The 23,551-nt window shown below is 50.4% G+C and overlaps 1 protein-coding gene and 1 non-coding gene across 4 annotated transcripts; both read right to left on the bottom strand.

The window, feature by feature from the left end:
• Positions 1-1,998: 1,998 nt before the first annotated feature.
• Positions 1,999-2,071, bottom strand: TRNAK-CUU. The gene has a single exon. It is a non-coding gene; the product is annotated as a tRNA-Lys (tRNA).
• A 2,586-nt stretch (positions 2,072-4,657) lies between these two features.
• Positions 4,658-20,693, bottom strand: USP11 (ubiquitin specific peptidase 11). 3 transcript variants are annotated; one of them, XM_042974414.1, is made up of 21 exons: positions 20,382-20,690; positions 13,029-13,138; positions 12,690-12,820; positions 12,243-12,360; positions 11,710-11,855; positions 11,527-11,588; positions 11,302-11,401; positions 10,754-10,927; positions 10,504-10,662; positions 9,945-10,169; positions 9,711-9,794; positions 9,510-9,604; positions 8,344-8,550; positions 7,768-7,820; positions 7,341-7,598; positions 7,196-7,266; positions 6,884-6,996; positions 5,719-5,868; positions 5,505-5,620; positions 5,266-5,354; positions 4,658-5,180 (listed from the first exon to the last, which is right to left on the bottom strand). In XM_042974414.1, the coding sequence occupies exons 1-21, from the start codon at positions 20,525-20,527 to the stop codon at positions 5,043-5,045; spliced, it is 2,745 nt and encodes a 914-aa protein (XP_042830348.1). In that variant the 5' UTR covers positions 20,528-20,690; the 3' UTR covers positions 4,658-5,042. The 3 variants fall into 3 exon arrangements, with proteins under 3 accessions (XP_042830348.1, XP_042830349.1, XP_042830350.1); XM_042974415.1 differs by having other exon boundaries at positions 7,356-7,598; positions 20,382-20,689; XM_042974416.1 differs by lacking the exons at positions 4,658-5,180; positions 5,266-5,354; positions 5,505-5,620; positions 5,719-5,868 and adding an exon at positions 5,876-6,531 and having other exon boundaries at positions 20,382-20,693.
• Positions 20,694-23,551: the final 2,858 nt, after the last annotated feature.

The following is a 23,551-nucleotide window of genomic DNA, read 5'->3' as shown; positions in this document are numbered from 1 at the left end:
AGGGGCCATCCAAAAGGGTTATTAGAGGGAACAGTGCCTGGCATTCACCCAGGGTGGGGAACAGTGGCTAATCCAACCAGCAAGGCTGGAAACACTCATAACGCACAGGTCATGGGCTAGAGGACTCAGTGGCGGGGAATGGAACAAACACGTCTAGAACAAACACGTCTTTGGAACTGCATAAGAGGCCATAAAAGCAAGACGTGAGACTAAGAAAATCAGATGCATTCCAGAACAAAGCTGCAGGATATTTAAAGGAAGATGAAAATATCCAGCAACTAGTGAGATAAAATTCACAATGCCTACGATCCAACCAAAGATTACCAGAAATGTCTTTGCAGGGAAAGACCCATTATAAGGACAATCCTCAACTAATCAAAACCGACTTAGAACTGGCCCTGATAAATCAGCAGAGAAAGTCATTAATGGTTATTAGTATGACTGTAGTCATATGTTCAAAAAGTTAAACAGATACACTGAGGATATAAAAGAGACCCAAACTGAGCAGGTACAATGCCCTGGTGGAAAAATCGGGGCGCCTGGGTGGCTCAGTCGGTTAAGCGTCCGACTTTGGCTCAGGTCATGAGCTCACCGGTTGTGAGTTCGAGCCCCGCATCGGGCTCTGTGCTGACAGCTCAGAGCCTGGAGCCTGTTTCAGATTCTGTGTCTCCCTCTCTCTCTGCCCCTTCCCTGCTCGTGTTCTCTCTCTCTCTCTCTCTCTCTCTCTCTCAAAAATAAAATAAACGTTAACAATTAAAAAAAGAGAAAAATACACTAAGATGGGATTAACAGCACATTAGGCATTGCAGAAGAAAATATTAATCACCTCGAAGGCACAGCAATAGAAACCACTGAAAATGAGACACATGGGTGTGCCTGGCTGGCTCAGTGGGTAGAGCACGCAACTCTTGATCTTAGGGTCATGAGTTCAAGCCCCACATCAGGCAGAGAGGTTACATACATACATACATACATAAGATTTTCTATATGAAAAAGGGAAAGAAAAAAGCATCCAACTTCGGCTCAGGTCATGATCTCAGGGTTCATGAGTTCGAGCCCCGTGTCGGGCTCAGTGCTGACACCTCAGAGCCTGGAGCCTGCTTCAGCTTCTGTGTCTCCCTCCCTCTCTGCCCTTCCCCCACTTATGCTCTGTCTCTCTCTCAAAAATAAACAAACATTAAAAAATTTTTTTAATGAAAATTGCATCAGTGAAGGAGAAGAGAGAGGGGAACTTCAGAAAAAAACATTTGAAGAAATACTGGCCAAAATGTTTCCAGATTTGACAGGCACTAGAAATCCAGAGATCCAAGGATCTCAAAGAAACCCAAACACAAGAAACGTGAAGAAACTACGCCAAGGCCCATCATAATCAAACTGCTCCAAACCAGGGCTAAAGAGAAAATCTTCAAAGCAGCCAGGGAAAAAAAGGACATGCTAGGTACACAGGCACAAGGAAAAGGACGGCAGCAGCCGAGTAACGGCAGACAGCGGAGTAAGGTCTTTAAAGTACTGAAAGAACTAGAAACTGTACCTAGAATTCTATACCCATGAAAACCTGTTTCAAAAAATAAGGTGAGGGGCGCCTGGGTGGCTCAGTCGGTTAGGTGAGCGTCTCACTCTTGATTTCGGCTCAGGTCATGATGTCACGGTTTGTGACATCAAGCCCTGCATCAGGCTCTGCGCTGACAGTGTGGAACCTGCTTGGGATTCTCTCTCTCTCCCTGTCTCTTTCTGCTCCTCCCCTGCTCTCTCTCTCTCTCTCTCTTAAAATAAACGAATAAGCATTAAAAACCAAAAAGAAAATTTAAAGGATGTCCTTCGGGCAGAAGGCAAGTAAGTGACAAGTGACAAGTGACACCAGATGGAAATCAGGACCGTCAGAAAGGAATGAAAAGCACTGGAAATGGTAACTACGGTAAGTATGGCATGGCAAATATATTCAACTCCTTTTCTTACTATTTAAATCTCTTTTTTGTTTTCAATTTTAAGTAGGCTCCATGCCCAACGTGGGACTTGAACTCACAACCCTGAGATTAAGAGTCGCATGCTCTACCGGCTGAGCCAGCCAGGCACCCCTATTTAAATCTCTTGAAGGCAACCGACTGCTTAAAGGAAAAAAAACAAGGCATCTTGGGGTGTATAACATATGCAAAAGTAAAATGCGTGGTAACAACATAAAGGCTGAGCAGGGAGAAATGGACACACTATGGAAAAGTTCTTATATTAAATGCGAAGTGGGATCCATCACTTGAGGGTAGACTTTGCTATGTTAAACATGTATACTATAAACCATATACATCAACACACACACACACACACACACACACACACACATACCCCAAGCAGGATTGACAGAACAAACCATGTCAGAGCTCTGGAAAACAGAGGATTCCAGGGACACTTTAACTTCTATCCGTTATATGTTCTATTTATTTAAGCTCTATGCCCATCGTGGGGCTTGAACCCACAACCCCAGCATCAAGAGTCACATGCTCTACCAACTGAGCCAGCCAGGAGCCCCTGTTTTAAACTCTATCCAATTCACCAATTCCCTCCTCGGCTACATGTAATGTGTTGTTCAACTCATCCACTCGTTTCTTAAATTTAGTTATTATCTATTTCAGGCCTATCACTTCTACCTGGTTCTTTTTCAACTCGTTTTCATTTTTAAAATGTTCACATTTCTTGTTCACTTGTAATCATCTTTATTTCCATGACCAGAGTATGCACAACAGTTTTACATTGACCCCTGAGAATTCTTTTTTTTTATCAAAAAAAAATTTTTTTAATGTTTATTTTTGAGACAGAGAGAGACAGAGCATGATCAGGGGAGGGGCAGAGAAAGTGGGAGACATAGAATCGGAAGCAGGCTCCAGGCTCCGAGCTGTTAGCACAGAGCCCGACTCGGGGCTTGAACTCACAGACCATGAGATCATGACCTGAGCTGAAGTCGGACGCTCAACCGACTGAGCCACCCAGGCGCCCCTGACCCCTGAGAATTCTTGATGCGAGGCATCTCTGTGAAACTGTCTGTTGTCTCTCACTTCTCCTGATTCCTTTTCTTTAAAATAATTTTTTAAATTTTACTTATTTTGAGAGAGAGAGAGAGAGAGCATAAGCAGGGGTGGGGCAGACAGAGAGAGACAGAGAATCCCAAGCAGACTCTGCAGGGTCAGCGCAGAGCCCAACATGGGGCTCGAACCCACAAAACCATGAGATAAGAACCGGAGCCAGAATCGACTGTTGGATGCCCAACCGCCTGAGCCACCCAGGCGCCCCTCACTTCTTCCTGATTCTTATGCATGGTGTCATTTCAAGACATTTTTGGTTAAATCTGGGAAATTATTTGAAACGGATTCACTTTAGGACGGCTTTGTCCGGGACTGATTATGCATAGGTAAGGACGTCTTCCGGTACGGAAAGCCCATTCTGAGCTAGGTCTTTATGCCTGCTTCCTCATCTGCAAAACGGGGTCATAGTGTTCAAATCACATGGTGTCCGTGAGGATTAAATGACAACATTTTTGAGTTCCCGGATCCGGTCGTACCCAGAACTAGTTGTTTTTGCCTAAGTCAGGTCGAGTCCGGTTTCTCACAGCGACTACCTTGATTCTCACCGGTGTCGACAGCGCAACTGGGAGGTCTGCGGGTGGTAATGCCGAGCGACCCTTGCCAGGGCGGGTGTTGAGGCGGTTACTGTGGGAATGGTCCATTGAGCGCCACCGTGCAGGTCCCTCCCTTGGTGTGAAGGGCTTGGGGCTTTTGTTTAAGTCCACATACCACACATCCGTCCACACCGCCCCACCCCACAGCCCAGTCCACAGCTGCTCCTTAGAGGAGCCAGTTCTTAGAGGAGATGGCGGGCGCCTGAGTGGGGGGGTCAGGTGGGGGGCATCCCGTGTTTAAGTGGTGTCTGTCCCCCAGACACGCCATGCTGCTCCCATTCTGGGGCACGGTGTTCCACTTCCCTCTTTGGGTGCAGCCGGAGGGCCCCTGCCTGGTGGGGGAGCTGCGGTCATGGTGGGGTGCAGGGAGCGGGGAGGCTGAGTGGAGGGACAACAGAGACAAGGCACGGTTGTCCTGCTGGGTTAGCTGATCTGGGTCAAGTGTGCCACCTCTGTGGTTCTCGGAAGACACTGCTGGGGGGGGGGGGGTCTGTGGTCTGGTCAGTATCTTTGTGTCCAGAAAGCACACACTGGCCCACACGGATGCCCGTGTGTTCTAGGCGCGCCTTTCCCACATCGGCCGTGGGGCGGGCTGCGTCCAGAGATGTCGGTCTCGCGTCCAGAGAGGTCAAACGCCCCCCTCCAGGGACCAACACCAGCGTGACTAACCACGCGTGCCAATTCCTGACAGCCTGAACGATGACTCAAGCTGTGCCTCAGTTTCCCCATCTGAAACCGGAGACGACAAGCCCCGCCCACCCCGAGACCGGCGTGAGGACTGCGAGTCAGTGTGTGAAACGCCCTGGGAAACACTGGGCGTGCGGCTGGTGCTGGGAATCGTGCGTGGCGTCCAGATGGTGCCGGAAACTCCCCCAAAGTCGTTGCGCGACACGCAGTCAGAGCATCACTCGTCACACCCCCCGCACCCAGCGAGCACGCGTCAGCACACAGACACCCGGCTGGCACTTGGTACGCAGCAAAAAAAGCACATTGTCACGGAACACACTGGCACTTTATATATACACAGCGGAAGGTACAGGGTCTCGATAAGAAAATACACTCTGTGTTCAGGTGCACCCCACCACCACCCCCTCGAAACACCCCAGGTGGAGGACGGAGGAAAGGGGACAACCATAAATAGAGAATAGAAGGGAAGGTTACTGCTCTAAGGGGCAAACACAGGCGGGGGACACACGGCCGGGGCGAGACACCACCTCTTCTTCCCCGGGAGAGAGCAATATAGCGGCACAGGAGAACAGCAGCCACGACTAAAGCCTGCGACACCTGGCACGGGGCACCTAACACGGGGCTGGGGGGCGGGGGCGGGAAGGAAGAGAGCAGAGATGGCTTCCTTCCCTGTGGCGGGGCCGGGGGCCCCTCAGTTTACATCCATGAACTCAGAGTTGGGTGGGGAACCGCAGGCAGGGGACGCTGGGGAGTCACGTAAGCCGGGCTGGGGCTGCTGGCGACGTGCCACATCCTGGCGTTGGTAGAAGAGGACATAGGCTGCCTTGGACTGCGGGGAGAGGACAGGCGTCGGCACGGACCTGGGGCGCGGTGGGGGGGGGGGAGGGAGGAGCGAGGAGGGAGGGAGGGCACACCTCGATCTGATTCTCGGTTACGGGCGACACGCTGTTGTCGTCGAAGTAGTGCCACTGGCCGCTGTCCTTGTTGCAGGCAAACGTCGTGTCTGTAAGAGAGGGGCGCCGTCCGCACCTGCCCTGCCTCCCCGAAGAGCTTCCCGGGTCCACCGCCCACCCCTGCTCACTTATCTTAGTCGCACGCTGAGGACATCCTGCCCCCCGACCCCGGGCAAGCCCTGCCACAGCCCCGCACATACAGTGTCCGTCACGCAGGCCCCCGTAATGGTTGGAAACCGCGATGAGATCGTATTTGTACAGCTCCGGAGCCGACTCGTTCTGTGGCTTGATGACAAACTCGGAGAAGTCCAGGTCCCTGTGGGGGAGGACAAGGTCACTCCCAGAACGCCTCTTCCCCTCTCCCTGTGCCTCCCCCCTAAGCCTTCCTGCCCAGGCCAAGGCCCCAGCCCAGACCGGATGGGAAACTCCACAAGGGTATCCAGCTTCTCGCGGGAGAACTTGGTGTAAGAGAAACGCTTCAGGTGGATAATGAGAGTCTCAGGCAGCATCCACAGGTCCAGCTTCTTGGTGGCCAGCTGGTGCTGCTTGCAGGTGGGACAGTACCTACAAACACAAGAGCACGAGTAGGCACATGCGTGCGCACACACACACATGCTTAATGAGCACCTACTGCATACTCTTTTTGCACCGCGTGGCCCCCACGGGCCACGTCTGGTCCACAGAGATGTTGCCCAGCCCTTCCTTCCCGCCCGCCCGTCACTCTAGCGTGCCCTCTTCACATCTTACAATCCTGTCATTCGTCAAGTACTGTCGGGCTCTTACGCTACTGTGCGCTTTTGTTTGGTTTCTGGTCCGTGGGACGTTCGTCTCATTCTAGAGCCTGTGTCCCTCTAACTTCTCCGAGTCACCCATTCGCTCACTCGCCAGGTGTCTGCTGACAGCCTGCTGCTGAGTCCTTTGGCCGCTACTTTGTATTTCTGTTCCCTTCCTGCTCCACGGAGATGCCGCTCTAATGTTTGAGACTGGCTTCATCTTTTTGGTTGTCCCTTTATGTTTTGTTTGCTTATTCTCTAAGGATCTACTGAGTGCCTCCTGCACCCCCCACACCATTATGATCGTGAGAACAGACACACAGCACAAACTTAAGATCAGAAGTCTTCATTCTCGAGGGTCTACTCCAACGGAGAAGACAAATCATGACACAAAAGGGGATCTAGGATATGACGTCAGGTGGTGTTATGGAACCGCAAAGAAAGTGATGCTGGCCTAGGCAGAAACAGAGTGGGGAGGGAGCGGGGTGGGGGGCGGAGGCACGGGCTGGGGGGCCTGGCTCCTAACAGGGTAGTAAGAGATCTCTGATGAACTGACATTTGGTCAGAGACCTGAGCAAAGTGAAGGGGTCAGGTCCCGCAGCTATAACTGGGGGGGAGAGCATTCCCTCCCGGGAGAAGGAACAGCCAGGCAAAGGCTCTGACGTGCGACTAAGCCTGGGTATTGGGGGTCAGAGTGGCAGGAGGGCCTGAGTGAGGGGCGAAGGATGAACATTTACAGGTAGGAGGCATCTGGGCAGGTCACACCCCCCCACTACGTCCCCAGAGGCCCCGTTCTGGCCGCTCACCAGGGGTTTTCCTTCTCCAGAGTCTCCACGGTGGTGAACAGCTCAATGCACTCCTGCAGCCGCACCGGCGCCTTCTTCAGCACGTACCCCACGCAGTCGTGCTTCACGTAGCCCTGGGCCAGGGGAGCGGGTGACAGGTGAAGGGGACGGGAGGTGGAAGACACGTGCCCGTGGCTAAGGGCATGGACTCTGAGGCCCTGGGAGCTCTGTGGTCACGACTTGGAGGAATTTGGGGGGGGGGAGGCGTGGGTGTGAAGGGCTGCGGGGGCACAAGCGGAAAGTGGCCCCTCCCACCCCCGGGATCTCGTTTACCTCAGCCTCCACCTCGTCATAGTAACGCTTCTTCATCTCTGGCTCCCAGTCGATGGCGATGTACGGCTGGGCTGGGGGCGAGGGGAGGTGGTCATGGGCCCTGCTGCCAAGGAAACCCCCTCCCGCATCCCCCACCCTGGCTCACAGCTGAAGGAGACACCATGGGTATCCTCGTTGAAGGTTGAGCGGTCGCTGGTCCCGTTGGAGTTCACCGTCTGCAGGGTGAACAGGTGCTTGCGCCGTGCCCTCTGGGGCCAGTGAGATGGTCCAGGGGAGTTGTCCACAGGGGCGCGGCTCCCGCCTGCCACTCCAGAGCTAGGCCCTGCCTGCTCCGGCCCGGAATCCTGGGAGCTGCCCCCAGCCACACGTCCGGGCTTGGGGATGCTGTCCTTGTCCTCCATATCTGCCAGGACGGGGTAGGGCAGCAGACGGGTCCGTGTGAGCCGGGGTGCCGGAGCAGTAAGGCGCATCCAGACGGAAATACCCCAGACCCCCCAGCCGCTGACCCTCCCTCGTGCCCGGCTTGTACAGACCCTCATCCTTGTCGATGCTCTCTCCTGCCTCTTCCTCACCTTTCTCGTCCCCGTCGTCTTCGTCATCCGAGCTGGGTCTGGTCACGTAGCGCCTGCCAAGAGAGCAGAGGAGACTCTGGAGGAAGGGCACGAAGGCAGGCCAGCCAGGGCCCAGGATTCCACTTCGCTTATGATGGGAAACCACCGGCAGGCCCACACACAAGCAGTTGTTCGTGGTGAGCCCAGATGGGCTCAGGAGAGGATACAGAAACGCCCGAAGAGGCGGCTCGACAAGGTGGTTGCCTGCCTAAGGACTCTAGATTTTAGGCACAATGGCAATCCACCAGTGAGGACACAAATCACCACGCCTCTCCAAGGAGAGAGTAATGAAGTACCAAAATTGTGTGTATTTTGTCCATTTTGTTGACCCCCGTTATCTCCAACACCCAGGAAAGACTGTGGCAGAGCCAGAAGTTTAGACGAAGAGGAAAAGAAAAAAAACCTAAGAGTTGCTCTCTGGCCATGTTAAACTTAGCTGTCTCCTGCAAGTGGCAAGGGGTGGCAACTCTGAACAGCTCGACACCCGGTTCTGAGTTCAGACCCACCTTCCCCCTGCCCCCCAAAAGGCAGACTCACGAGAGGCGGTACAGCAGGATGTGATACAGGGCGTCCCAAGAGAGCCGGTCACGGGGCACCGACACCAGGAGCGGGTGCCCGAAGAGCATCAGGCCGTAGTAGGAGTTGTTGTAATCCCGGGCTGGCGTGCGCTCCCGCAGGTAGATGGGGAGCACCACGTCCTCTCTCGAGTTGTCACCAATAGCAGACCTGCCCGACACCTCGTATCTGTGGGGGGGGTGAACATGAGGCCACACCTGATCAGGACACTCAAGAGGGGCCCGTGGGGGTGCCTGGGTGGCTCAGGTGGTTGAGCGTCTGACTTCAGCCCAGGTCATGACCTCACGGTTCATGGGTTCGAGCCCTGCGGTGGGCTCTGGGCTGACAGCTTGGAGCCTGGAGCCTGTTTCAGCTTCTGTGTCTCCCTCGCTCTCTGCCCCTCCTCTGCATTCATGTGTGCTCGCTCTCTCTCAAAAATAAACATTAAAAAAAAAAAAAGAGGGGCCTGGGGACTCTGCCCCACGTGCTCCCACCACTCACCCCTAATAGCCTGAAAATATTTCTTTTAAAGAGCCACCCAGTGTTTTGTGCTTTACAAACTGTTAGATGACACAGCACTTTGTTGGTGAGACGGTTCATAAAGCACTCTGGCGTTATGAAAGTGCTGAGGAGACTAACAAAATTTTAGCAACAAAGGGATCTAAAATCGTTTTCTTTTGTTGGCAAACACTCTTTGGTTAAAAAACACCTTTTCTACTCATGACCCCCTTTCTCTTTCAGTGACCCAGAGATTTCAGATTTGTTCTGAGTGCTCTTATGCTCAGAAAGTGTCTTAGGTGCTCCCTGTTTCAAGCATCGCTTGTGGCTTCCGAGGACCGCAATGTGACTGCAGTGTAAGAAACGCAGACCAAGCGTGAGGTACTACTCAGTGACTGCTGAACAGAACACAGAATAAAGAAGAAACAGGAACCTCCATCACATCACAAGGAAGAAAATACCCAAGAACAACCCGGATAAGGACCTGTCGTTCACCCTGCTGACGGCCCAAGCCTCCCGGCCTGCTAAGGCACGTGGCCAAAGCCCTGCACAAGGCAGGTGCCCTGCAAGTCAGGCCAATGGGGGACAGGGAAGTTGGTTAAAGAGGAGATTCCTGGGGAACCCCTAGCTCCCCTGGTGCCCTCACTCACATGAAAATATCATCTCGGTCCAAGATGCTGCTCAGAGACTCCTCCAGCTGGTAGATCTTATAGAAACGGTGACTGAAGACATCGGCCACCATCATCTGGGAATGGAAATGCAGACAGGAGGCCGGGCAGCCGACAAGGTCATCCCAGGCCCTCACCTCCCTGCCCCTAAATCCCACCCTCCCTGCGCCTGCAGAGCCTCACCCTTTCTGGCGACACGCCGGTGTGTTTGGCCAGAGCCACACACAGATCCGAGATCTTGCCTTTCTTGGGGACCACGAGCCGATGCTGAGGGAGAAACGGTACCGAGAAACGGTACCCACAAAAGAGCAGAAAGGCGTGTGGGGAGTTAGTGAGGGCAGCGTCAAGGTGTGGCGGGGTCATCAAACAAACTGGCTACTCGGCCCGTTATGTCCCCGCATCACCATTACCCCGTACCTGCTCTGGCTTGCGGCGAGGGTCCATGGAGACAAAGAAGACCTCCATGACCCTCTTGTGGCTGACAGGCAGAGGGACACTGAGGTAGCAGAAGGGGTCGAAGGTCACAGACACATTGCCACAATCGGGGCACACCAGCGTGGACTTGAAGAGACCGTGGAAGGTGTCCACAATCACAGAATCGTTCCGCCGTTTGTGGTTCTGCCAGGCCTCCTGAGCCACCTCCTGTTGACAGTGTCATGGAGGGTGGCAAGGTTTGCCCGGGGCAGGGGAAACCATAGTTTGGGGTGGATGTGCATGTGGGTGAGGTCAAGGTTAGCGCCATGGCGAAGTCCAGAGACAGAGTTACAGCTAGAGCTATCTGGAGGCTGTGCCCAGTCAGGCTGCGGCTTATATAGGCTTATTTAACTCTGGGCTGGAGCCAAGGCTGGGAATGGGCTTGGAGAGGAGGTCGGGGGGGGGGGGTGGGATACCCCAGGGAGGCCAGAGAATCCCTGAAGCAGAGGCCCTGGAGGTTTTAACGGGGCTCTCAGGATGGGGGTCTCTGACGACTGCCTACCTGATCTGGCCGGCCAGCCGCGTCGCACAGCTCCACATATTCCTTCTTCTTGACACGATTGAGGTCCTCATGCAGCCCATCCAGGAGGAATGACAGCAGCTCCTGTGAGTCATGCTGCTGGTAGCCCAGAAACTGGGACGCGAAGTGGCCGACCTTGGTCTGAGAAGATGGGGCAGGGCCGTCAGAGCGAGAGGGAGTCAGGAGCGGGGGTTGGGGGGGCGGGCAGGGGCAGCCTGGGGCCGAGTCATACCTTGAACACATGGGGCACGATGGACCGGTGGTGGCCGGACCAGGCCTGCTTCACCAGGTCTGCGTAGGCCTCTGCGATCTCCCCCTTCATGCCCAGTGGGTTGCAGAAGTTGAGTTCCTCCAGGTAGCGGTTTTTGAGGAAGTAGTCGGTGAGCTGCGGCACGTTGCTGAGGCACTGTAGGACACAGGGCCCGGGAGAAAGAGGCAGAGAAAAGGAGGGAGGAGTGACCACGGTGGAGACAGAGAGAAGGAAGAGAGGAGGAAGGAGAGAGAAGGGCCAGGGAGGTGGGGAAGAGAAGGTAGCAGCATTTCAAAAGGGAAGAATATGGCGACAAAGGAGGGAAGATCCAGCAAAGTAGGGGCCAGCGGAGGGAAAGGGTACTAATGCTTGGGGGAGGGCTGTGGGCACGTCAAGTCAGACTTGTGGGGCCCCAGCTTGCAACCTGACCCATTGCCCTGCAGCCTCCCCCCCCCCCCCCCCCCCGCCAAATCCTGGTCACTTGCAGCCCACCCCTGTGGCTCTGCCAGACACAGGCCTAATCGCCCAACCTGCAGGGCCGAGTTCATGAAGCACGTGTTGCCCAGGTTGGTGAGACCACAGATGCCTGGCTGGCCCTGGAATTCTTCATCCTCCTCCGATGCAGTGCTCCTGGGGTGGGTGAGAATCTCTTATCAGCCAAGGGCCAATGACGTGCAGGTGAAATGGGCTCATGAGCTCAGCCATTCTACCTGCCGTGGGACCCCACCCCGGGCCAGACCCCCCGCTGGGCTTACACAGCCTGTTGCTGGGCACTGGGCCAAGTGCCGTCCTTGTTTCGGGTCTCCATGATGATCAACTGGGTTGAGAAAGAGAAAGAAAAGCAGGACAGGCCTTCACGGAGGGCCTGCGGGCACCGAGCCCTCACTTGCCCCAACCCGAGCACTGCCGGTGAGCAGAAAGGCCCTCCCCACCCTTACCTGCCCAGTCTGAAGGGCAGCCTCGAGCAGTGTGACGCGGGTGTTGCACAACCTCTCAAAAGAGCCCTCCGCGTTCTTGATCCACAGCCTTGTCTCTTCCTGGGGATTCACCAGAAATTGCTCTCGGGCGGTGCGCAAAACTAGGTCTGTGGAGGGTAATGGAGCACGTTCGAGGTCTTCCTGGAACCCCGAATGACCCATCTCAGCATCACACCCTGACTCCTCCTCACAGACCCTGCACACTCGGTCAATACCTTGTGTCCTCGAGGGGTCTCCAAATGACTGATCCACACTCAGGACTTGAGACCCCCAGCCAGTATCATCTGGCGTACCATCTAAGTCACTGGGACGCGGCTCGCATACCCTGAGGACTCCAGGGCACTCGCTCAGGGCCTCTGCCCAACTTGACGGATACCTTCTTGGTCCTCCGAAGTCTGACCAATGCCTTCTCAGTCTGTCACAGCCAAACCCCACACATTCTTAGATCCCTGACCTGTGGGCACGCCCACTCACGCCGCAGCCCTCAGACTCACCAACGGAATCTGTATGGCTGAATTGAGCCGTGTAAGGTGTGTCCATATCACTGTGCCGGACAAGCAGCAGTTCTACTGGATACACCTCGATCTTCTGGACGCCGAGCAGCTCCACGACCTGGAAGGTGGAAAGGTGCAGACACAGGTGTCCCCACACAGCACACACACACAGACACAGGCACGGTGACCTCAGAGATGGGAGGAGCGCGCCCAACAGACGAGTGCACGCTTGGGACACACTGAGATACCTGAGGGCAGAGGAGTGCAGACAAAGTGTGTCCACACAGTGCGTGCGCGCGCACACGCGCAGACACGCACACACACACACACACACACACACACACACACACACACACACACGGGTCTAGACCCCTCTTGGGTCTACAAGGACTTTCTCCTACCCTGACCCCCAAGAATCTCCCCTGAGCACCTCCCCATCCGCCGTACCTTGCGTTCAATGGGGGGCTGGCCATGCTCTAGACCATACCAGTTGACCAGGCAATGCCAAGCAGCCGCTGGGAGCAGCACATAGTCCTCACTTTCCACTAGTCCCCTCTTGAGGCGCCAGTTTACCTGGTCTGCAGGGGGCGGGGTGTCAGGGGGAGGCGGCAAAGGAAGAATCAGGGAAGGAAAGTGGTAAGTCACTCTGGCCATCTCACCAGTGACGTCCCTCGGACGGAGAGTTTTCTGATTATTGGCAGGGACAGAGGGGACAAGAAACTTGTTTCCCAGCCCAGGGCTGGGCTGCAGGGGGGAGGGGGGAGGGAGGAGGGAGGGGCCTGGTACCTTCAAAGAGGTCAGCATTATTGATGCAGCCAGGGAAGGCGGTGGAGTCCTTGTCTCCTCCCTGCACATACACTTCCCACTGCTTGTACCAGTGCTGCTCCACGAGGAACCTGCACAAGACATGGAACACGAGTGATGCACGTTTACCCGGGCTTAGCGGTACCAGGTCCCATGGATATTAGACCAGAAAGATCAACACATCGGAAGTCAAGATGCCAAGTTTCACGTACACCTACAACTGATACGTCATGTGTTGATTCTATCTCAACAGAAAAAGGAAATTCCTCCCAGAATTCAACATGAAAGATCAAAGTTTCACCATCATATAAAAATAATTAGAAGCAAAATTTATTCAGTGAAACCCAGATTTGGACAGATTACCTACCTGCTTAGGATACTAAAAGATTCCATTAAAAACAGAAAAGGGCAAAAATAAATAAATAAATTAATTAATTAATTAAAAAAAAAACAGAAAAGGGCAAAACCCAAAACAAACCACAAATCCATACTCAGTGCCAGGAAATATGAGGTTTTATTATAGAATAATTAGGCTGAATATTATGTTATTTACAGCTAATTTTATAAGGCTTTAGCCATTCATTAAGTGTGGAGTGTTTGTAAAGGACAGATAAATAGAGGATAAGAAATAATCACTAAATTCTGGAAACCTGCTCAGAAATTAAGAAGAATCTAAAATGCTAAAAGAATCAGGTTTTCCTTCAAAAACTACATATCACCATTTTTCATCATTTTTGTGTTTAGGATTTATTTTGGCTTTATAATAGATTTCTTTGTTTTAACGTTTATTTATTTTTGAGAGAGAGAGCGAGAGCGAGTGCACGAGCAGGGGAGGGGCAGAGGGGGGGGGAAGAGAGGATCCAAAGTGGGCGCAGCACTGACAGTAGAGTCCGAAGTGGGGCTTGAACTCACAAACTGCAAGATCATGACCTGAGCCAAAGTCAGGTACTTAACTGACCGAGCCACCCAGGCACCCCTGTAATAGATTTCTAAGCTTACAGTGACTAGCTTGTCCTTTTTTAAAAATTGTGGCAAGTGTACAGCTGGGCCAGCTCTCTTTTTAAAAGAGAAACTGTTATATCACTACACCTATGATAAACATTTAGGACTGCTGAAGCCTGCCTGTGTAAAATGTCATGAGCGATTCTCAAGTCTGGAAAAGACAACCTAGAGTAAATGCTAACTGAATGTTTAGCAGTTAACTGTTCCGACCCCAGGGCTTGGACCTCAAAGCTTACATACACTGACACACAACCCTGGTCCCACGCTCACCCACAAACCCACGCTGCTATGGGATTTTTGACACATTAAAAAGGCTGTCTCAAATAGGTACTTTTTAAAATATTACAAAATTGATGAAAAACATCTAACACTGTATTGATTCGTTTTCCAGCAATTTAACCCTATACACGGGATTCTTTAAAATGGCAACTTTCCTGCGCTTATGAAAGGATGAGGGAGGTGGGAAAATGGAGGGCTACCAAAACCTTGCAATGGTCACAAGTCACCCGAATAGGCACACATTTCTGTGCGATTTCACTGTTTTTGCTACACCGACCCCCACAGACCTGCACATCTCACTCATGCCAGGAACGTGCACCCCCCACCCCCGCCCCAGTGGCTCATGCCACAAACCTCCCACTGCTATTCTGGAATACCCCATCACTGGCCCTACCCCTCCACCACTCATACCTGTAAACCCGCCGCCCCCCAACCCCCGTGGCTTTCACTGCCTCCACAGACGGTCTATGAGGTTAATTTCTTTGGAAAAGATCCATGCAAAGGGAGGCACCCCTTGACTGTTCTTTAAGAGCTCTTTAAGGAGAATTAACATTAAAATCGCTCTGTGCATACACCTGAAACTAACATAACACTGTGTACCAACTGTACTTCTATTAAAAAAAATCACTCTGCAGTGGTAAGCAAAACCCCCATACCTGACAACATCCTTGATTTCTAAAGGTTTCACAGAAGACCGAAGCTTTATGCCAATTTTAACAAAATAAGACTATCTCGCTTCTTCAATTCAAGGACACTTTACAAATGTTTAACATCTCTGAAACTGGGATGCCTCATAATCTGTCAGCCCAGATGGCAGTCATGACAGAGTTGCCACTGTCTGATGGGAAGGCACCCACAATGTTATATTCACCCCTAGGTAGTGGATTCAGGAGGATGCTATACGTGTTGGAAATTTCAATTCTCTAATTTCTTGTTGCTAGTATCTAGAAATACAACCCATCTTGCTAAAGTCACATGTATTTGTGTTTCCTCACATTTTTTGAAGTGATTATGAAATAGATGCTTATGGGAAAAAATTTAGTTACGAAACAGTATTTTCTGTCCTCTGGTTTTCTCGCGTCTGGAGAAAAGGAAATTAGTCATTTTGGTTAAGATAGCAATTTACCTAACAGGTTAATTACACTAGATACAATAATTACACAGAGAGGGACGCCTGGGTGGCTCCGTCGGTTAAGCGTCAGACTCTTGATTTCGGCTCAGGTGGCAATCTCTGGGTTGTGAGATGGAACCCAAAGTCGGGCTTTGCCCTGAGCATGGAGCCTGCTTAAGATTCTCTCTCTCCCCCTCCCTCTCCCCTGCTTGTGCTCGCTCTCAAAAAAATATGGATATAAATTAAGAGAGGATATCCTACCTGTTTATTAAAAGCTTTCTTATGCAGATGGAAAATGTAATACTACGTTGTTCTAAGTTTATTATTTATGTGTCTGTGCAAGCCTAAATAGATGTATATAAAGGCATATAAATTAATCCTTTAACCACACGCTGTTACATGAATGACATACCAAAGGAGAAAAATTAGAATTTGGGCCTTTTCTGTAAAATGACATTTTTTTAAATTAAAACTTTTATTTTATCTATCCTGGGGGGGAGGGGCAGAGACTCCCACGCAGGCTCTGCAATGGCAACGCAGAGTCCGATGCGGGGCTCAAACTCATGAACCGTGAGATCATGACCTGAGCCGAAACCAAGAGTCAGGTGCTTAACTGACTGAGCCACTCAGGCGCCCCTGTAAAATGACATTATTTTATGCCCAGATTAGAAGTTCCTTTTGTATCACCAAATTATTAGCTCTTGGTGTATTCTGACATTCTCTTAACTCATTTAAAAAATACTTTAGCTCATTTTTAGAAGAGATCCCTTACTTAAAAAAACGTTAAGCTTCTAATAATCTTTGTTACTTATCACTGCAGTTTTTACAAAGTTGACTCTAAGTATTTTTTTTGTCCTTACTTCAATTTATATCTTTTCTTTTCTAACAACTATTCTTGATTTGTCTTTGCCAAATTCAGAATAATAATGTTAAAATGTTCTTTTATGGCTAAACTGTCTCTGGGACACAACACAAAGATTTGCTCCTTTGCCCTATGAAAGGAATGACAACAGGTATAATTAGGTTTAATTAAAATTCTCCAAGTTTCAATGACCCTAACATTTTCATAAAAGTTCTTTCATTTTCCAAACTTAGTATTTTTTAAATTTTATTAAGTTTGTTATTTTAATTCTAGTATAGTTAACATACAGCATTATATAAGTTTCAGGTGTACAATACGGTGATTCAACAATTCTATACGACTCAGTGCTCATGATGATAAGTGTACTCTTCAGCAAAGAGTATTTTTAAAAACGACAAATCGAAAAATATATCTTCCTAGCTTATAATTATGTTAATTATAGTTAGGCCCGCTAATATACATATCTTTTGATAACTGCATACTTTTCAAGCTAAAAAGCATCCTCCTGTTCAAGCAACAAAGACTGGTACAGTAACTGTCTACCAAAAGATTCGCTACTCCAGGATTGTAAATGCACAAACCCTTTCCCCCTGGTTCATGAAAAGTCTGAACAAGTACTAGAGGCACGGACTCAATGAAAAGGGAATTACCAGAGGCCTATTGTTTATTTCAGTCTTTCATTAGCTCCAGAAGTCAAGGCACAGCCACATTGTTTAAGAGCTATAGCAGCAATCACCAACCAAACGTGTGAAGAAGCACTGATCTAGTTCGAGGGTCTTCATTAAACTTAATGGCCCCTTGGGCGGTGCAGACTTGTCCATTGACAGAAAACCCTCGACATTTCTAGGCTAAGTCCTTAACCTCTAACAGAACACTATTACTTGCCCTCCACACATCACTATCCATTCCGCAACACTCAACCCAGCCACACTCCTTCCTTTACCTGAACAAAGAGCCCATTCCTTGCCTGCTTAACTGTTAGACTACCCACACCCTGCACAGACCTTCTAGAGACTCTCTCAGCTCTCCCTGATTTAATTATGTTTGCAGATGGTTCGTCCTCAAAAAGAAAGGTTGGAATTTGCCAAGGAAGCTATACTATCATAAATTTGAATTTACTCTTAGAATATAAGTTTCTATGGAGAAATCAAATCGGTTCAGATAGCCAAATTAATTAATTGCCCTTGCCCAGATCTGCCAGCTGACAAAAAGGCACAAAATATTAATAATGGTATTAGATATAGGATTTGGGGATTAGTCCATGACTTTGAAATGCTTTACACATAAATTTCCTGACCACTACAGCAAATCTCTGTAAAATGAACGGCACATTAAAGAACTTTGAGATGCTTTGCTCTTACCTAAGTAGATAAACATTTAAAAAATGGAGTTAAGGAAAAATGCTTCATGATATCAGCCACAATAGCAGAGATAAACTGGCTTCAATACTGAACCACCATTTGGTGGGGGGTAATTTTTTTTTATGGACAGGATGTAATTTTTAAAATCCACATAAAATTAACCATTTTCAAGTGATCAGTTCAGTGGCATTTAGTACATACACACTATTGTCCAGCCACACCTCTACCTAGTTCCAAAACATTTTCAACACCCCAAAAGGAAACCCACACATGGGGGGGGGGGTGGAATTTAAAGGGTACTGTCAGAAGGAGGCTGTAAAGGCAGGATGCAGCAGGAACCAAAGTCCCCACGCCTTTCTGAACACATCCAAATGAACTATAAAAAACATTCCAGTTATTGTTTATTCTCAGGATGAAATGAGGCTTTTCCTTGCTGGAGAGCTATAGCGTAAGGGTTAAGAAAAAAAAAGATTTCGTCTTCTCTATTTGGGGAATCTCAACTTGTCTCTGTACTCTCCAGCAACAGGGATATACATTCACTAGCACTGTGATTAAAGAACTCTGCAAAATGAGCAAACCTCACTTAGAAAAACCCTCAGGTGTGACCATGCTTGCGATGTTTGAGGAATATCCAATATGGCCGGATGGAGAGAGTGAGGGGGTGGGGGGGGGCAGGAATCAGAAGCGAAATCAGAAAAGCAATCAGAGCTGGGGACCAGCCTCACTGCAAGTCACTGTAAGAATTTCTGCATTTACACTGCAGGAGAGGGGAAGCTACTGAAACGTTTTTGAGGAATAGATGGGCATAAATAGGTTTTTAAAAGAATTACTGTGTACGGAAAGAGAAAAATAGTTCCTTCACAGCGAACAAACAAGGCAGATACCACCTTCACCGAATGATCAAGGCTAACGTCACCAATGACGTCATGTGGATACCATATACCACCTGATATGATGCGAAGGGCACAAGGTACGCATCCAGTACGATTTCATATATATCCTCCTAAAATAAAAGCTTAGACCACAAATGCGATTTAGGAATGCATACAGAAGTGGAAAACGTTGACAAATTTAAAAATTCACGATAACAGTTTCCCGTGGCACAGGAAGGGGGATTTTCATCTGGGAAGGGCACAGGATTTCTTAAGGTAACGGTCTGAATCTTAATCTGAATAGTGAATTCACAAATTTTTGTTTTATTATTCTCTATTTTTTTTTTACTTTGAAACAGACTTGAGAAAAAAAATGCAAAAACAGTTTTTATAGAGAATTCCCATATGTCCTTCATCCAGATTCCCCAAATGTAACATTTTCACCATTTGCCCGATCATTGTTTCTTTAAATACATCTTTACATACACTAGTTTTTTCCCAGCCTTTGCGAGTAAACGGCTTACACGATGGTTCATTATCCGTAAATATTTCGATACGTATGCCCTTAAAAAAAAAAAAAAAAGATACTCCCTTTCATAACCACAATACAATCATCCAAAGCAAGAAATGATCAGTACTAATAGCTAATCTGCAAACCTCAGTCAAATTTCACCAATTTTCCCATTAACATCTTTTACAGTAAAAAAGAGAAAATTAATTTTATGGGGAAAAAATCCCCTGATTTCTGAGTAATTTATTTTTTCTGCTCCGGGATCCAATCCAGGATCACACGTTGCATTTAGTTATCATGACTCTTTAAATCCCATTAATTCCTTCAATCTGGAACAGTTCTTCATCCTTTGTCTTTCACGACCTTGAAATTTTTTAGGACCACAGGCCGTTTACTTTTACAGAATGTCCATCAATCTGGGCTACGTAAACGCTTTCTGCAACCGTTTTAGGTCTTACGTATTTCACAATTTAACAAATGAGATGCAACTCGGCGAGCAAGAAATTAAACCCAGAAACAGTACATTACATGCACTGGTTAGCCAAGAAATCAGTAAAACAAACCGATTTATCAAGATACGCATAGACATTTTTCTAAATAGCTATTTCTCCGGATTACAAAAACAAGACAGTACTAAGACAGAAAACAAATGTAACATCGAAGGCCCCTCCCGTGCCAATCACCTGCACTTTCTCCCGTCCTGGGAAGAGGGCCTCGGCCAGAGGCAAAAACCTCGCCGCGTCACAAACTTTGCTCATTCGCAGGCGCCATTTTCTGCTTCACAGGCACCACCTCCCCTCTGCAGTCTTCCCTCGGCCTCAGGACACGCCCCTCGGCCCACGTCACAAGCCTCGTTCCCAGGCGCCAGCTCCCTCACCGCGCAGGCTCCGACTTTCTTCCCCCCGCCCACAGCCCTAAGGTTTGGATTCCGCTCTCCTGCCTGACGTCACCCGCTCTGCCTAGCTCTCAGACGCCGCCAAAAAACCGCAGGCCGCCCCAGCCGCCAGAAGCTACTTTAAGCCACGGAGACCACACACCCCCCCCAGGCCCCCGCCGCCAACACCGCCCCCTTCCCAGGTTCCGAGTTCCACCTCGCAGGCCCGGCTCCACCCCCATGGCCGTTTCCTCTCAGGCCCCTCCCCTGCCTCCCCACAACAAACCCTCTCCTGTTCTCAGGCCTCAGGCGCCACCGTGCAGGCCCCGCCTCTTTCCCAGACAAGGCGATCCACTCTCAGGCACTTCCCCGCCCCCATGGCAATTATTCGCCACGTCCCCCACCGCCGCCAACGCCCCCCACCGTCCCTTCTGCGGAGGCTCCGCTTGCAGCCCTGCCTCACCAGCTTTCCCCGGCCCGCAGTGGACGATCTCGCCCACTCTCCTTATTCTCGATCTGGAGCCACTGGCTCTCCAGGCCCGGCACTGCTTCGTGTTGTGGCTCTTGGTCCTCGGCCGCAGCCGCTACATTCGCTGCGACCGCCGCCATCACCGTTCGCCCTCCTCTCCCAACCACCGCAGCTGGAGATAGGAAGAGGCCCCTCAACTGCCACTTCCGGATTCTGGTCCCGGAAACGGAAACAGAGCCCCCCAAATAGCCGGGGGTCTACTGCCATCTTGGAAAGGGACCCCGCGCTCGGACGCGTGGAGTGGCTAGGCGGGTATCGGGACTGAGTGGGCGGTGACCTCTGCGGCCAATAGGCGGGGTAAAACCTCCAGTTGGGAACTAATAAAGACAAAGGTGTCTTGTAGGATTCTAACGCCATGTTGAGTCGGGGCAAAAGGTTGTGTGGAAAGGTGGAGGCAGTGGTCCCCGATATGAACGAGGACATTTTGGGGAGTACTTAGGGGCGCAAAGGTTCCAGGCTTTCTCGGTCCCGTGCTCTGCTGGGGACCGCGGCCCCTACCCTGAGAGTTTTTTTTTTATCCTGACCAGAATGCCCTTCTTTCATTGCACTACTCTTCCCATCAAAACCTAATGCAAGAAAGGTCACCACCCAGGCCTGCGGGCCACCTAATGCAAAAAAAAAAAAAAAAGGTCACCACCCAGGCCTGAGGGCCGCTTCCCTGCCTGAACTAGATTTATTCTCTAGACAAACGTGTTGAAGGCAAGTCAGCCTCAGGCTCAGTGTATTTGTTGGCATTATGGCAATGATAACTAATGATAGTTGGCCCTGTTTAAGTGCTTTATTGCACGGTAAATAGTAGCGTTAGGCAACAGATAAATATCACTGTCCCCTATGGGCATCAATGGGTCAAGCTGAGGACTGGAAACGTTAATTCATTTTGCCCCAGGTAGTAAACTGCTGAGCTGTAGTTCAAACTCAGCTATGCTCTTAAGCACCAGGCCAGAGATTCTCAACCTGTGGTTCTAGGATTCCTGCTGGTTCAGGAGACCTTCTCAGGGGGTTCACAAAGTCAAAACTATTTTCACAGTACTTCATTGTTGTTCTCTCTTGCGTGTGCGGTGGAATATCCTGAGAGGCTACATAAGCAAAAGCTCTTTAGAGGTCTTCAGTTTTTAAGGCTATAAAGGAATCGTGACCGCAAAGTTTAGAACCTTTGCACCAGGCCAGGGACTTCTCGATCTAGGCACTATTGACATTTCTCTGTTGTAGGAAGCATTGTACAAGGAAGCATTAGTTGCATCCTTGCCCTCTACCCACTGGATAGCAGTATCATCCCCTAATTTGTCTCATCCCCAAAAGTGTCTCCAGAGATTGCCAGTGTTCCCTGGGGGGTGGAGATGATCTCTGGTTGAGAACCACTGCACTAGGCTCTGGCATCTGCTAGGGCTCCCAGCCCTACCTCTAGATAACTTTAATATTTCACTCTCTGGCTCCCTGCATCTGCCTGCCTATTGGCTGTCTCCACCTGGCCATCCCACAAACTCCCCAAGACAGGCTCATGATTCTGGCTCTGGTTCAGCGACTTCCTTATTATCATTCATTCCCACAACCAAGACCACAGCTCGCCTCCCCCCACCTCTAGCTTGCTGCACATAGCTCACTGACTGGGTCTGGCATGTCCAGAACACCCTTCTCCTGCACAATTGCAACCCCCACCCACCCATACACATCACAATTCACCTCTATTGTCGGTTAACCTCTACAGGGCAGGGATTGTGTCTTTATTACTGTGATTCCAGCCCCTAGCCCAGACCTGGCACAGATGAGGGTTTGCAACTCAGTTGTGCAAACTGAGGGAGAAAAGGGAGCAACCCTTTCACCTGGGGGGTGGGGGGTGTCTCTAAAATGGCATGGAGTTGGGTCCGGCACTTGGCAAGTAGCTGCTCTTCAAGCCTAGCTGAATCTTGTCAGATTCTCTGAACTGCCTCTCCTCTCCTCTTTGCCCCTCTACAGACCACCCCACCCCACCGCATTTACCAGGTAGCCTGCCCTTCCTACAATCCGACAAGAGGCCTCCCTCCCCAGGCCTAGACCGTTTGGTTTCCAAAGGCCAACCACCTCTGCACACACCAGTGACCCCACCACTTCCCAGAGCAGTTGGGTGAATTCTAGTCCTTCTAAGTTTGGCCTGGCAATCCTGTCTCCTTTTGCAAGGCCCTCATCTTCCCAGCCTCCCTTGTTGCCAGAGGTGACCATATCATCTTATTCTAGCCACAAAATGGCACAGGAAGCCTGCTGAGGGGCTTGTGGAAGGTTCAGCTCTGTTACAAGGAAACAGGGAGGGTGTCCTGTTTTCCTTGCTTGCTTCCCCATCTCTGGGAACATGGAGAACCCTTACAGTTGTAAGGCTGCAAGCGGAGAGCTCACCAAAGTGCTTACAGGGACACAGTGGAATGATCCTTGGGCCACCACTGCTGAACTTCAGTAACCAGCCTCAGTTAGGCTTATTCTCTGCAGTATTTGCCTGGCCCTGCCCATGCTCCTCTCTTCTGCTTGCAGTCTATCCTTGGCTGTGCCCAGAGGTTGGGACAGAGGCTGGAGCTCCAAGGATGGAGAAAATCAAAGCCGCAACTATCCTCACACTTGAGGCCAAGTCCCACGGTGCCATTTGACCTCTGGTCTCTCACAAGCCATTGCATCCTTCTCGGGTTCTCTCACCCATGCCCATGGTTTGTTACTTCCTGGACACCAACAATCCAAACTTCCAGCTCCATCCATCCACCGATGGCCCCAATCCTGACTTTGACCCATGTATGAAGATCCCCCTACCTACTCAGCAATCCAAAATCTACCCTCCTCTCATATTCCCTCTCCAACTGGCCTGCCTCATGGTGTCCAGGTCTGACGCATGGTGGTCATACTGGGCCTGCCTCACCTCCCCACCTCCTGGTTATATGGGGCCTTGCAAGTCTTTCAAACAAACAGCCTCTCTACATACACCTGTCTCCCATCTATCTGGCTTCCTCATATTCTTGGGTACATCTCACTCTTCCCTCTGCTTCTTAGTTCATCCTCTATTCAGCCTGCCCTGTTTCAACTTGACGTTCTACTATTGCATGTGCAGCCCCTCCAATGCCTTCCATAGTCGTGACATGTCCCTGGCG

The sequence above is a fragment of the Panthera tigris genome, chromosome X (assembly GCF_018350195.1).
Source record: "Panthera tigris isolate Pti1 chromosome X, P.tigris_Pti1_mat1.1, whole genome shotgun sequence".
Classification (NCBI taxonomy): domain Eukaryota; kingdom Metazoa; phylum Chordata; class Mammalia; order Carnivora; family Felidae; genus Panthera; species Panthera tigris.
Note: the sequence above shows the minus strand (reverse complement) of the source record. Positions and strands in the feature narration are given on the sequence as shown.